This window comes from Vigna unguiculata, chromosome 1, assembly GCF_004118075.2.
Source record: "Vigna unguiculata cultivar IT97K-499-35 chromosome 1, ASM411807v1, whole genome shotgun sequence".
Taxonomy (NCBI): Eukaryota; Viridiplantae; Streptophyta; class Magnoliopsida; order Fabales; family Fabaceae; genus Vigna; species Vigna unguiculata.
In genome coordinates, this window is record NC_040279.1 from 19,916,563 (window position 1) to 19,929,517 (window position 12,955).

Sequence of the window (12,955 nt, forward strand, 5' to 3'; positions counted from 1 at the left end):
CTCAAGCAACCGTCTTACAAACAAATTTTTATAAATTAGCATGACAAAAATGTGTAGTTTTTTATTTATATGTTGGTAAATAGCATAACAGAAAATGTGTAACATTAGCCATGTTTTCTTGGACTATATGGACACTTTTTTTTTGAAACAATTCATCTTATATTGGTGGTAAGCATGATGAAGACATTGGTTCTTAATTTTACTATGATTGTCATTTCATGGGTTTCTTAAAAAATTATTTTAATATTTGAATATTTAAAAAAAATTGATAATTTTTTTATGTGGGTTGGTGAGCCAACCCACTTAACCCACCAACCCATAGTGGGTTGAGCCGGGTTGCAAAATTTTTGGCTCACCATAAAATAAGTCGGGTTGGGTTCACTCATTTTCAACCCGACTCATGGTGAGCCAACCCGTGTGAGTCAGGTTGGCTCACTTTGAGATGTCTATTTGGAATGTTGCTTGAGTCTTGAGGGTTGTATGTTTGAATCCTGGTTAGAGAAAAAAGGGTTGAATTTGTGTCCTTTTTTTTGTAAATTCGTTATGCATCTAGGAAGGTGAAAAGTTGAGGCAGATGCATTATATCTGGACACAGGCACAACGATCATTTTAAGAGAAAGGAAAAGGAAAAGGAATCAACGTGAGATTGAGAGTAAGGAAGGAGTAGAGCCAAGCTAAGGTGGTCTTGCATCAGGAATTCTAAGTAAGGGGAGCTACACCTTGTATCTTTGATTATGTGTTTATGTGATTAAGGTCTTGAATATGAGATAATAAGTGTTTATCCTTAAGGTGAAAGAATGTTGGGTTTTTGGTGTAAGGGGTGTTAAACTATTTTCCGGATATTACTTGTTTGTGTGTAACGAAATGATTGTAAATTGATTTATAATATGGTAAAATTGTGAAATGCATCTTTAGGTTATGTTTATGGTGTAAAGGGTGTTAACCCCTTTTCTTGATATTCTTGATTTATGGAATGGAGGAATTGTAAAATGAATCTTTGGTTACATTTTGGTGTAAGGGGGTGTTAAGCTTTGTTCTCATTATTTGTGGTTATGTACGGAGAATTGGTTACAATTTAACATATGGAATTATAAAGGGGGTAACTTCGTTCTTCGGGATGCAATATGATAACAAGTTTCTTTAATTCTGGAATTCATGGTGGTAGTATGAAATGTATCGTTTGGGATTAAGTTTATGGGGGTAAGGAAATATATTTTTGTGTCTATGATTGTTGTCAATTTTGTGGTGGATATGAGATGAGATGGATGGAAAATTCGCTTTGATGGTGGGGTTAAGATGTTTAATCTAATTACTTTAATTTTAGGTTTGGATGAATCAATGGGGGAAATTAGGGATTTTGATCTTCATCTTGTTACCATGTGAATTTATTTAACGTTAGAGCAATGATTGTAAATGGAACTTATTTTCCTTGGAGTGTTAATTGTGGTTTAAATAAGCATAATTTGATAATGGGTCTTTGGATGTAACTATGGGATTTTTATGAAGTGTAGGGTATTTGGAGGTAAGTTGATTGAAAAATTCATTTAAAGTATTTGATGGACTAAATTTGTCGTTTAGAAAAGTAAAGGTGAAATGTTGTATGGAATAAAATTGTTTTTTTTTGTTCTTAAGCATATGGGAAATCCATGGTGTAATAGCAATTGGAGATGTTTCCTTGTGATGATGAGATTATGGTTTGTGTTGGAGGAGTATGATTTGGTTAAATTTGAGGTCTTGGATAAAGTTAGTGGAATGAGTATGGTTCCTAAGTGTACTATTAATTTGGGTAAAAGTGCAGTAAAATTTATTGTGTTTATTAAGAATTCATGAGTTGTGTCAATGCTTAAGTAAATTTTAGTTCTTGGTTTGCCTCTTGCATTTTCGAAGCCAAATCCCACAAGTTGTGGAAAAATCCACTGGTTATTTGTGGAACTTGTTGTTTTGACTCTTGCATGTTTGAAGTCAAATCCACAAGTTGTGGGAAAATCCATTGGACAACTATGGAACTTGTAAGATCCGCGGAAATTAATTAATTAAATAATTAATTAATTAATAAATGCGGGTGAGTGGTGAATTTATGACATTAATTTCTGTTATGTGTGATGTGGAAAAGTACTAGCTCATATGGTTGAGAGTACTTGGTTTATGTGAGAGGACTTGGGTTCGAGTCCTATGTATGCCAATTATGTGTATTTTGTTATTAATGTTTTAATAATATGTTGGGCCACACTCAGTATGAGATAATGCTTGAATTGTATGTGTTAGCAAGGAACATGGGTTGGCCTGATGGTTTAGAGTTGATTTAACTTTGGCATGGTGTGGGTTCGAACCTAGGTGGACTCAAATTTAACCTTCTTTTTGCTAAAAGGTTGTGTGGCTGAATATGAATAGATGAGAAAGACCTTAGCAGAAGGGGGGTTATGGGTTTTGCTACTATTTTATTGAACTTTGGCCAAAAAGCATGAAAATAATAGGGTTATGCACTGTCTATTTTGTGGTTATGCATGTTTGGGGCTGCTGGGGGGTCTGTTTCAGTGTTCAATTACGTGCGTATGATTAATGGGACTGTGATGATTGCAATGGTATGAATTTGGAGTATATTTTGGGTGAGTTGCTGTTGTGTGCGTGAATCAGCGTCAAAACCTGCAATTCTCGCTCAGGCGAGTCAGGCTCACTTAGGAGAGATATGCAGGGACGCAAATCCTCAATTTGCTCGTGGCCATCGCTCGGGCGGAGAGTTTTGGGGTTTCGGCGAGGGCTCATCTCGCTTAGGCGAGACTTGCCTAAGCGAGAAATCGTATGAGATTGTGTGTTTTGTTGAACAACTCGCGCAGGCGAGGGTGATTGTTGTTTTGAGCGGGAGTACATCTCGCCCAAGCGAGACCCTCTCGCCTAAGCGAGATCGCGAGGGAAGGTCTGTGGTTTTCAGGGTCTCATCGCCTAGACGAGGCACTTTTATCCTAAGCGAACGAGAGTCTCGCCCAAGCGAGCATGAGCTCGCTTAAGCGAGAATACGTAGGCTACAATGGTTCTGGAGACTTGAACAGATTGAGGGCCTAACTATAAGAGGTGGGATTTAATGGTTAAACAAAGGCTCTAATTTAAGCAAGCAAGGGTGAAGAGGTACGTTTAAGGAAGATGTACCTGCTGTGTTTATAAGACGAGATGAAACTTGTGAGAGGTGTTCTATATGGCTTTTAAAATATCTTCTTGGTGGGTTTGCTGGTGTTCCATGGGTTATGGCCCGAAACGTATCCTTGAGTTGTGGCTCGAGATAAGGGTTAAGCACGTGGCATTCTATGGGTTGTGGCCCGGAATGACTTCCCTCGAGTTGTGACTCGGGATAGCGAATGAACACGAGGAACTTTGAGTTGTGGCTCGGGTTGGCGAGTGTGCCAGTGTGAGTGTGCTGGTTGTGGCCAGTACGGATGGGTCCAATGGATTGACCTCCTCAGTGGTTGTTGACGAGTTTGGTAGTCCTGGGACGTTACGGACTATGTTCGTATTTGGGAACTCCACTTAGCTTTACGGTGTGTGATCCGTAGCATGATTTCTGCACGTGCTCTATCGGTTGTGGCCGATAGGTGTGGTAGCAAGACACCTTGAGATACTTACTAGAAGATGTAGAACCTTGTTAACATGGTTGTGGCCATGTGAAAGAAATGGAACGAGGTTCCCTGATGTACTTAATATACATGGTGGTGGCCATGTGGAGGGAAAGTAACGTGACTTCCATTAGGTGCATCGGTGTACATGGTGGTGGCCATGTGATGGAAATAGAGTAAGACTCTGTGGGAAAATAAAGACTCTGTGGCCCAGCAAAGGGGCTCGACCACAAAAGACTACCTCTGATTCACGGCAGCAGAAGAAGCCGTATGATAGGCCACAGAGATCGGCTAAGAAACTACAGTGCTACAATTGTGGTGGGGAGCATTATCGGAGGGATTGTCCAAAACCCTCAGGCAGTTCCAATGATGGTGGTGGTAGCACTGACAAGTGCTACGTTTATGATCAGACAGGCCATTTTACACGACACTGCCCGAATAAGAAACCAGCTGCAGGTGCACCAGCGAAGAAACCAGTAGGGGATCGACCTAGAGCCCCTGGTCGTGTTTTTGCCTTGACGACTATCAAGGCCGCCCAGTCAGGTAATCTAGTGCAGACTACTTGTTTGTTATTTGACCATGAGGTTGTTGTGTTGTATGACTCAGGAGCTACCCATTCATTCGTATCCAATGAATGCGTGAGGAGGCTCAGTCTAGTAATGCGAGAGCTGGCGTGCGAGTTAATTGTTGCGACACCAGCGTCGGGAGAGGTATCCACCACGTCTGTCTGTGTGGGATGCCCTATAAAGGTGGGAGGCCGCAGGTTCAAGGTGAATCTCATTTGCTTACCAATGGAAGGGTTAGATATGATTCTGGGTATGGATTGGTTGGCCAGCAACCATGTGGTGATTGATTGCGGGCAACGCAGAGTGGTGTTTCCAGATGTAGAAGGACTGGAATTGAATATATGCAAATGTTTATCGTGTAGATATAAACATAGACAATATATGTATATATAAAAAAAGGAAAGGAAATACAACACTATATCTTTTATTAAATATTAATATTATTTATTTATATTGTAAGGCTCAATTATTTTCTTCCCTTATTTTTAGAGGCCTACCCTAATCAGTTGGGCCTAAGGCTGGCCCATGGGGTGTCCAAGACCCTAAACTGTCCTAACACCCTCATTTGCTGTCACTTTTCAGAAAACCCTTCTCCTTCCTCTCTTAGAGCTGCAGCAACATTTCTCTGCTAGGGTTTGATCTCCACCTCTGTCAAGTTCGCTCAAGCTCATTCTACTCTACGTAAGTTGACCTCCAGCCCTTATACTCTTCTCTTTAGCTCTATTTTTCGAGGACCAACAAGATTCATAAGTATAACCTTGTTTTCTGTCTGGCTTAGTGCTTTCAGCTCTTGAACCTGCTCTCAAAGCTACTAGGTTTCTTTAGTGAGCACCAGTGTCTTCCTTTAACCTCTGTCCAGGTAAGAGAAGCTAGGGTCTTTCATACTTTCTATAAATCTGCCATTTTTGTTTTGTTTGAAATTTGTATGGCTTGTGTGCTACTTCGAACATATGGAATGCCCTACTATGTTGTTTGGATGTGTACGTATGGCTAACACAGGAAGAATAGTGGCGAATACTGATACTCTCACCCAAGAGAGCATGTCTGGCCTAAGCGAGAATAGTTGAAACAGGCCTAGGTTCCTATTCAAGCTCTCGCTCAGGCGGAGAGCTCTCGTTTTGAGCGAGGTGCTATCTCGCTCAGGCGAGAGGGGCTCACCTAAGCGAGAACTTGTGGGAGCTTGATGTGTGTCGCTGCAGTTGTAGCCTAGGCGAGGAACCTCACCTTTGGGTGATGGGTGGTCTCGCTCAAGCAAGGAGGGCTCGCCCAAGCAAGAACTCGCGAAGTTAGCAGAGCTCTCTATTGGCAGTCTCGCCTAAGCGAGGGCCTGTAGCTTAAGCGAAATACCCCTTTTGCCTGAGCGAGGGTCCATAGCTTGAGCGAGACTGATGCAGGAATTTGCTCTGTGCCTGCTTTTCCCCCTATTTTTGGTTGGTGATCACTTGTATGATTGTATTATTCTGATAAGGCATGAATTGGTTAAGTATGCATGAGTTAAGTGGTTTATGGACTGGAATTGATGAGTTTGGCATGATATACGTATGAAATATGGTTGGATGGCTGATGATATATATATTCGAATGAGATTTGTATGCATGATAATTCCATAGTTGGTTGGTGAGACATGATTTTTGGTATGGTTAGGACGTAATTCCACGATAGTTTCGTGGTGGTGCCTCATTGGTCAGAATGTAATTCCATGAATCTTTAGGTGAGATCTTATGGCAGTGCCTCATTGGTCAGGACGTAATTCCATGACCCCTATTAGTGGGAGCTCATGGTGGTGCCTCAAACTTAAGGCGTAATTCCACGAAGTTCGTGGTGGTGCCTCATTATATAATTTAGTAAGGATTCAAGGTAAGGATAGCATCCTGACACTCTAAAGAGTCAATTAGTCTCACGTAGAGCATACTGACTCAAGTGGTGAGAGTAGTAGGAGGCCTTATATCTTTGAAGGCTAACCTTATGAGTAGTAGGGTGAAACCCATTGGCAATTGGCTCTACAAAGCAATAAAGGCCACCACAAGTGCAAGCATCCGGTGATCCGACTAATTATATGTATCTGGATAAGTCGTGTCTTGAGTGTTAGTGTATTGTTTGCGAGTCATCACATGATTGGTTGATGTATGTATCTTTGACTATGAAATTATATGCAATTTTATGATAAAACGTTTTTCCATTCCAGCTTACCCTTTTTGCTTGTTTGTGTGTTCTATGTGTGGTTTTCTCTTTTGCGATGATCATCAATTTATTGATGTGAGCATATGCGAGAACTTCTCATGGTCAACAAGATAATGGAGATTCCACTGCCTAGTTCGTCTTGGGCCATATCCTATCTGTTTTGAATTCTCTTTTAGGGTTGTAGCCCATGTATTTTCTTGCTCTTGGAGCATTTATTTTTATACTGTTAAACTGTTTCCTCTGACTTGTTATTGCATCATGGTGTGCCTTAATTTCTTTCTAAATATTCTGGAAAAACTGTAAGGAGTAGCGCTTATACTCCATGACTTTGTTTCTTATATTATTCTGTGTGATATTTCATTTAATTAAAGTTATTATTTAAATGGGATGATATATATAGATAATATATGTATTTATTAAGGAGGAATTGAAACGCAAGTATATATCTTTTATTAAATATATTAGTTTTCAAAATACCAAAAGAGTAAAAAAAATTAGGCCAATTCATATATAAAAAAATGGTTAAAAGTATTGCCATAGCCTGATTTTTTATATCATTTATATATAGTTTTGGTTTTACCAATTATTCAGACTCGCCCAATTTGAAATCTACGAACCCTCAAAATCCGCTGTCTGTTTACAGACCTAATTCGCGTCCTCATCCTCAATCTCTACGAGTTCACTCGCAGGCCTTTCTGTCTCTCGTCTTCGGAGGTATAATCTCTATTTTTCCTTCTCTCTTTTTGATCCATGTGCTAACCTTCGGAATCGTATTTATTTTCCATCGTTCATAAACAGAGGGTTTTATGGGGTCAAACAAAGGGTCTAACTTGGAAGGTTCTCTGTTATTGGAATCTAGGGTTAAATGATTATTAGTTATACTGATTCATCTTTTCCTTATTATACCCTCTTTTTTCATATAGCTTTTGGTAGTGATTATGAGTCTGTAATTTATAATCGAGGTATTTGTGTTTCAAACACTGTTTCTTTTGCTAGTTTTTAGGCGAAGCAAGATTGTCTTCGTTCTCCTGCAGGACAACCCTACTACTAAACTGCAAATTTTGATTGTTATCGCTACGAAGGGTATTCAAAATAATGTCGTACAAATTGGCTAAGATTTATCTATTGTGGTTTTTTATTTTTTTAATGTTTTAAGTAGTTTTCCTTTTTATGTTTCCTTTTTAAGTAGTTAAGCTTCTGAAAGAATTAGGATTCATATCAAAGAGCTATTACAGGGGAACATTTTTCATAAAATTTTGAGAACCTTACTTAGTTTTCATGTTTCAATTCCTTGGCTTGCCTTGGACCAATAAGTTATTGATATTTTGCATTAGTCCAGATTGGTATCAAATTAAACTTTTTAGTCACTTCTGTTGAATTAGAGAAACTTTGATGGGATGTTATTTGCAATATCAAATTGGATTTCTGCGTTATAAACAGAATCTTGTGTTACCATGTTCTTTTTGGCAGCGTATTGATATGTGGTATTATACGTAATACTATTATTATTATTTTTTTGGAATAAAACCAATTTTCTGGGTTGTACAATTTGTTAAGTGCATTGGATACATCTTTCTTCTTTTTATGATAAGAGCTCTAAATTACCATTGAAATTGGTTTCTAATCATTTCTTCATTTTTTTAACAGTTTTAATTTCAGTGAGTTGATATGTACAATGGAATAGGATTACAGACCCCAAGAGGGTCTGGTACAAATGGGTACATTCAGAGTAACAAGTTCTTTGTAAAGCCCAAGATTTCAAAGGTTGCGGAAAACACAAAGGGGTTTGAGTCAGATCAGGGCACTGCTGGGCTTACCAGGAAGCCCAACAAAGAGATCCTTGAGCATGATCGCAAGCGTCAGATCGAGCTTAAGCTTGTCATCCTGGAAGACAAGCTCATCGATCAGGGCTACACTGATGCTGAGATTGCTGAGAAACTCGAAGAAGCTCGCCAAAATTTGGAAGCTGCTGCTGCCACTGATGAAACTGATGAACTTGCATCTGCATCAGATAAGAAGTAATTGATCTTGAATTCTGATGTTTGTGTTAGAATTGTGGTTCTTGTGAAGTAATTGTGTTAGGGTTGTGATTGTTACTATTTGGGATCCTGCTATTTGTGTCAGAAGAAGTTATTGATTTTTTATGGCATGTCTTGGGGTTATGATTCTTGTGAAATAATTGTTTCGATTATGCTTTTTGTTGATGAGCTCTTTTACCTTTATGTGAATTATTATGTTTCGTATGTACTGTTTGTGTCTGTCATCTATAAGTTAATCCTCAACTCTTTTTGAGAAGAAAGCTCAATGTGAGAACAAAACGAAACTTGATGTGGAGAATCTGTTGATCTTTTACGTTTGGGCTCTACTAAAATTGAATAGAATTAAAGTGTAACAGAAAATTCAAATGGTAACATCCTATATAAGTTTAGATGGTAAGAACATATCATTATCTATACCTCAACAACATTTGTGAATCACATCTTGTACACCAATTATCGGATTCTTCCACAGTGGGTTACGATATGCAATGCAATTTATACTGCACTGCGATTTATACTCTACATCTGTTCAAGCAGCCGCAGGAGCTATTTTTGTGTTTACTGCACTGCAATCTACACTTCCTCTGTTCCATTTAAGTTGTGATTTACTGCTAGTGGATTAAGAAGGGAGATATCCCATAACCCTAAAATATACTACAACGTATTGGCTTCTTCTTTTATGTTAGGATCTTTTATATTTCAGTACCAAGAGAAACACCACCCAGTCTGATCTTTTAACTTTGGGCCAAAAGTTATCTATTGGACCATTTTATTCGTAGGCTTTCTAATATTTTTTTTATCAAAATATAAATAAGAAAATCTAGATTCATTAAGTTGAAGGTTTTAGATTAGAAACAATGTGTATTCAGACTCCGGCTGATATGTGTGTATATCTCTTTTTTTCTCTCTCTCTCTCTCTCTCTCTCTCTATATATATATATATATATATATTAATCATATTTAAACTATAAATAAGGGCTACTGGCTATGATATACTAGGATAATAAAAGCAGATAAAGGCTATACATCTAAAGATAATCTTTATTCAACGCATTATAATGAAGTTATATTTTCATATTTAACTACCATGCTTGCATGTTGGATTGTTGCAATTATTGGAATATAAGGTTGTTTTAATTATTTTAGTGGTGTTGGTAGATGTTTCGAAGACATAAATGCAGTTAGATCTGGATTAATGTGAATCGAGTATATGTGACTTTTTGACTGGTATGTGTAGAGTCATGACTAGATATAATTAATAAAATTTCTTTGGATTTTTTCAGGGTTTCAGATACACAGACTCATCAAATTGCTGCTAGAAAGGAAAAGCAGATGGAATCTTTAAAAGCTGCTCTTGGCATTGTATCATCTGAATTCAATGAAAATGCAGATGAAGCTGATGGGCATGTGAATGATGGGAAAAACGGTTCTAACATGGACGGGAAACATAATTCAAAGTCAGAACATGCCTTTTTGGACAGAGATTTCAGTAGGAAGAAACAAATGGTTGAAGATCAAAAGGATGAAAAGGTTAAGAAGAGCCTTAGAGATACCAGGCACCATAAGAAGAAGATTGGAACTCGTGAGAAAAAGTCCGAGGATGATTCTTCTGATTCTTCTGATTCAGAAACCTCTTCTTCAAATGAGAAGAGAAGTACAAAGAAGCGTGGTAAAAAATATACAAGCAGCAGTGATGAATCTGATTCTGATAGTGATGCTAAGAGGAAGGTCAAGGCCAAAAAGAAGATGAAAATTCCTAAGCACAACAAGAAGGGTAGGGTGGAGGATAGCGATTCTGATGACTCTGATGACAGCAATATTGCAAGAAAAAGTTACAAGAAGAGACTAGAGTCTCAGAAGAGGCACACTTCTGAGTATGATTCTGATGATCATGATGACGTCCCCAAGCATAAGACTAAGGAAGGGATTAAACATTCAAAAATGAGCAAACGTCATGATTCTGAGGAGGAATCTGATATTGATAGTGAGGAAAAGAAATATGGTAGACCTGGGAAAACGAGGACAAGAAGGCATAATTCTGAGGATGAGGATTCTGATAGAGACCATGTTAAGCATGCTTCTGGCCATGTCAAAAATGTTAAAAGGGGATCATACAGTTCCTCTGAGAATAGCAGTGACACTGATTCAGACAGAAATTATAGTGATCAAAGATATGAAAAAAAAGGTAGTTCTGCTGTAGCAAAGAAAGGTAAAGGGTATGACATGAAAGAAAATAAATCCAGAGATAGTGGTGCAGAAAAAGGGAAGAACAGTGTTAACATTGATGCATTGGACTCCCTGAAAAGGTCATATGGGAATGATTTTACCCAGGGACCAAATAGTAGAACTCAAGAAATGATACACAGTGACAGGAAAACTCGTACAGAAAAAGATAGGGAGCCCTTCCCATTTGCCAAGCATGATGGAGATGATAGAAAACCCGAGACTGAATCTAAATCAGTTAGGCTGTCGGGGCGTGATGATGATACCTATGAGGAGAGAGGCAGGGATTATTATAACAAGGATGTTGAATCACATCATGTTGGTCAGGCTGCCCGCTATGGTGAGGATCATTTAGCTAGGAGGCATAGAAGAGATGATCATAATCATAGGGATAATGATGACGGTGGGGAAAGAAAACGTGGAAGGGATGAAGATCGCAGAGAAAGAAATCACTTGAAGGATGAGGGTGTTGGAGAAAGAAAGCATGCTAGGGATGAAGATGAGTCCAAAGAAGAGAAGCACGGAAGGCATGAAGATGGTCGGGGAGTTAACCGAACGGGAAGAAAGCACTCAAGATATGAGGATGATCTTGGAGAAAGAAAACAGGCAAGGGATGATGATGATTCTAAAGAAGGGAACCGTAGAAGGGATGAGGATGACCATGGAGAGAGGAAGAACTTGAGGGATGTAGTTGACCGTGTTGAGAGAAAGCGTGGTAGGGATGAAGATTATCAAACAGGAAGAAATTACGCAAGGGATGAGGATGAACACAGAGAAAGAAAGTTCAGAAGGGATGAGGATGATCATGCAGCAAGAAAGTTCAGAAGGGAGGATGATTATGGAGAAAAGAAGCACTTAAGGGATGAGAGTGATGTTCATATGGAAGCAAAACACAATAGGGTTGAGGATGGTCGTGGCGAACGTAGGAACTCAAGGGAGGATGATGATAGAGAGAAAAGGCACTCAAAGGATGAAGATGGTCGTAGAGAAAGAAAGCACAGAAGGGATGATGATGATGGTCATGAAGAAAGAAAGCGGCGAAGGGATGATGATGATGGCAGAGGAGAAAGAAAGCACAGGAGGGAGGAGGAGGACCGCAGAAGGGATGAAAGGGAAAGCCGAGGAGATTATTCCAGAAGAGCCAAATACTAAGTTGTTCCTTCTAGTGGAGCAATGAAAGACTTCTGAACTGTGATCCAGGCATTGGGAATACTTAATTGCTGCTTTAATCTTTGGATTGCACGTGTGTTCGTTTTGCTTTTTGAATGATGTAACTTGTGTTTGAAATATTTTTCATATGTGTGCTTATTTCAAATTCTGTGTTCTGTTGTGACTGGTAGTTTTTTTAAAAGAAAAATACTAAAGTTACTTTTGTTGAATTGGTGGTGTAATTGGTGTTTCTTGAATACCATAAAAATAAAATGCTGCATGTACCGATTTTTTTCATTCAATGCGGAATAACGATTATATGTACCTATCATGCACGGAGATAAACAAACCTTTTTTATTTTAATATTTAGGCTCAAACTTAATTATCCTTTTAATATTTAAAAACTCTTCGTTGTGATAGAGATTTTTAAGATGTTTAGGGTTTAGGGTTTAAGGTTCATGTCCATTCCGGATCATTTTATCTTGAAAACTATGACGTTTTAAGGTCAATATCAAGAGTTTTATTGATTAATAGTCGTGTTGAGTATACTTTTGCAGGTAGACCATTATTACAAAAAATAAATCAAGTCAATTTACTTTTATTGTTGTGCAATAAATATGTAAAATAAATTGCAAAAGAAAAAAAAATTGTAAGTGAGCCAACCTACTAACCCACCAACCCGTGGTGGGTTGAGCTAGGTTTCAAAATTTCTGACTCACCAAAAAGTGAGTCGGGTTGAGCTAACCCTTTTCTGGCTTAACTTGTGGTGAGCCAACCCATATGAGTTAGGATGACTCACTTTGACATCATGGAGCTCAAGGGCGCGGGACTTCTCACACGTTGGAACCAATCGAGGTGCATAGCGGCATGAGGAAAATCTAACATGAAATTAGGTTTTAAATTATTCTTTTAGTAAGGGATAACTAAATCGTTTCACTAAGAGTATGGGGTGTAGGAAGAAATCATGGGAGTGTAATCTTTGGGTTGGAGAAAACCATCGTCTGGTATACTCAAAAGCAATAAAAATTTATTGCAAACAAATTGTCATCCAAATTCAACATAATGAGGAAGTCATTATGGAGTGTGTTAAATTATAAAAACAAAGAAATAACAAATACATTTCACAAGAGTAATATTGGATTTTAACATGAAGCACTAAATATGCCAACTCAACAGGTGCAAAACAACTGT

General features: G+C 38.4%; 2 protein-coding genes across 3 annotated transcripts; both read left to right on the top strand.

Annotated features, from left to right (window-relative positions):
* Nucleotides 1-2,504: 2,504 nt before the first annotated feature.
* LOC114189332 lies at nucleotides 2,505-5,179 on the top strand. The gene is made up of 6 exons (XM_028078004.1): nucleotides 2,505-2,582; nucleotides 2,835-2,914; nucleotides 3,781-4,148; nucleotides 4,212-4,489; nucleotides 4,950-5,030; nucleotides 5,171-5,179. The coding sequence occupies exons 1-6, from the start codon at nucleotides 2,505-2,507 to the stop codon at nucleotides 5,177-5,179; spliced, it is 894 nt and encodes a 297-aa protein (XP_027933805.1).
* A 1,738-nt stretch (nucleotides 5,180-6,917) lies between these two features.
* Nucleotides 6,918-11,993, top strand: LOC114174038 (protein starmaker). Of its 2 annotated transcripts, XM_028058788.1 has the most exons (4): nucleotides 6,928-7,066; nucleotides 7,349-7,435; nucleotides 8,000-8,370; nucleotides 9,675-11,993. In XM_028058788.1, the coding sequence occupies exons 3-4, from the start codon at nucleotides 8,021-8,023 to the stop codon at nucleotides 11,764-11,766; spliced, it is 2,442 nt and encodes an 813-aa protein (XP_027914589.1). In that variant the 5' UTR covers nucleotides 6,928-7,066; nucleotides 7,349-7,435; nucleotides 8,000-8,020; the 3' UTR covers nucleotides 11,767-11,993. The 2 variants fall into 2 exon arrangements, with proteins under 2 accessions (XP_027914581.1, XP_027914589.1); XM_028058780.1 differs by lacking the exon at nucleotides 7,349-7,435 and having other exon boundaries at nucleotides 6,918-7,066.
* Nucleotides 11,994-12,955: the final 962 nt, after the last annotated feature.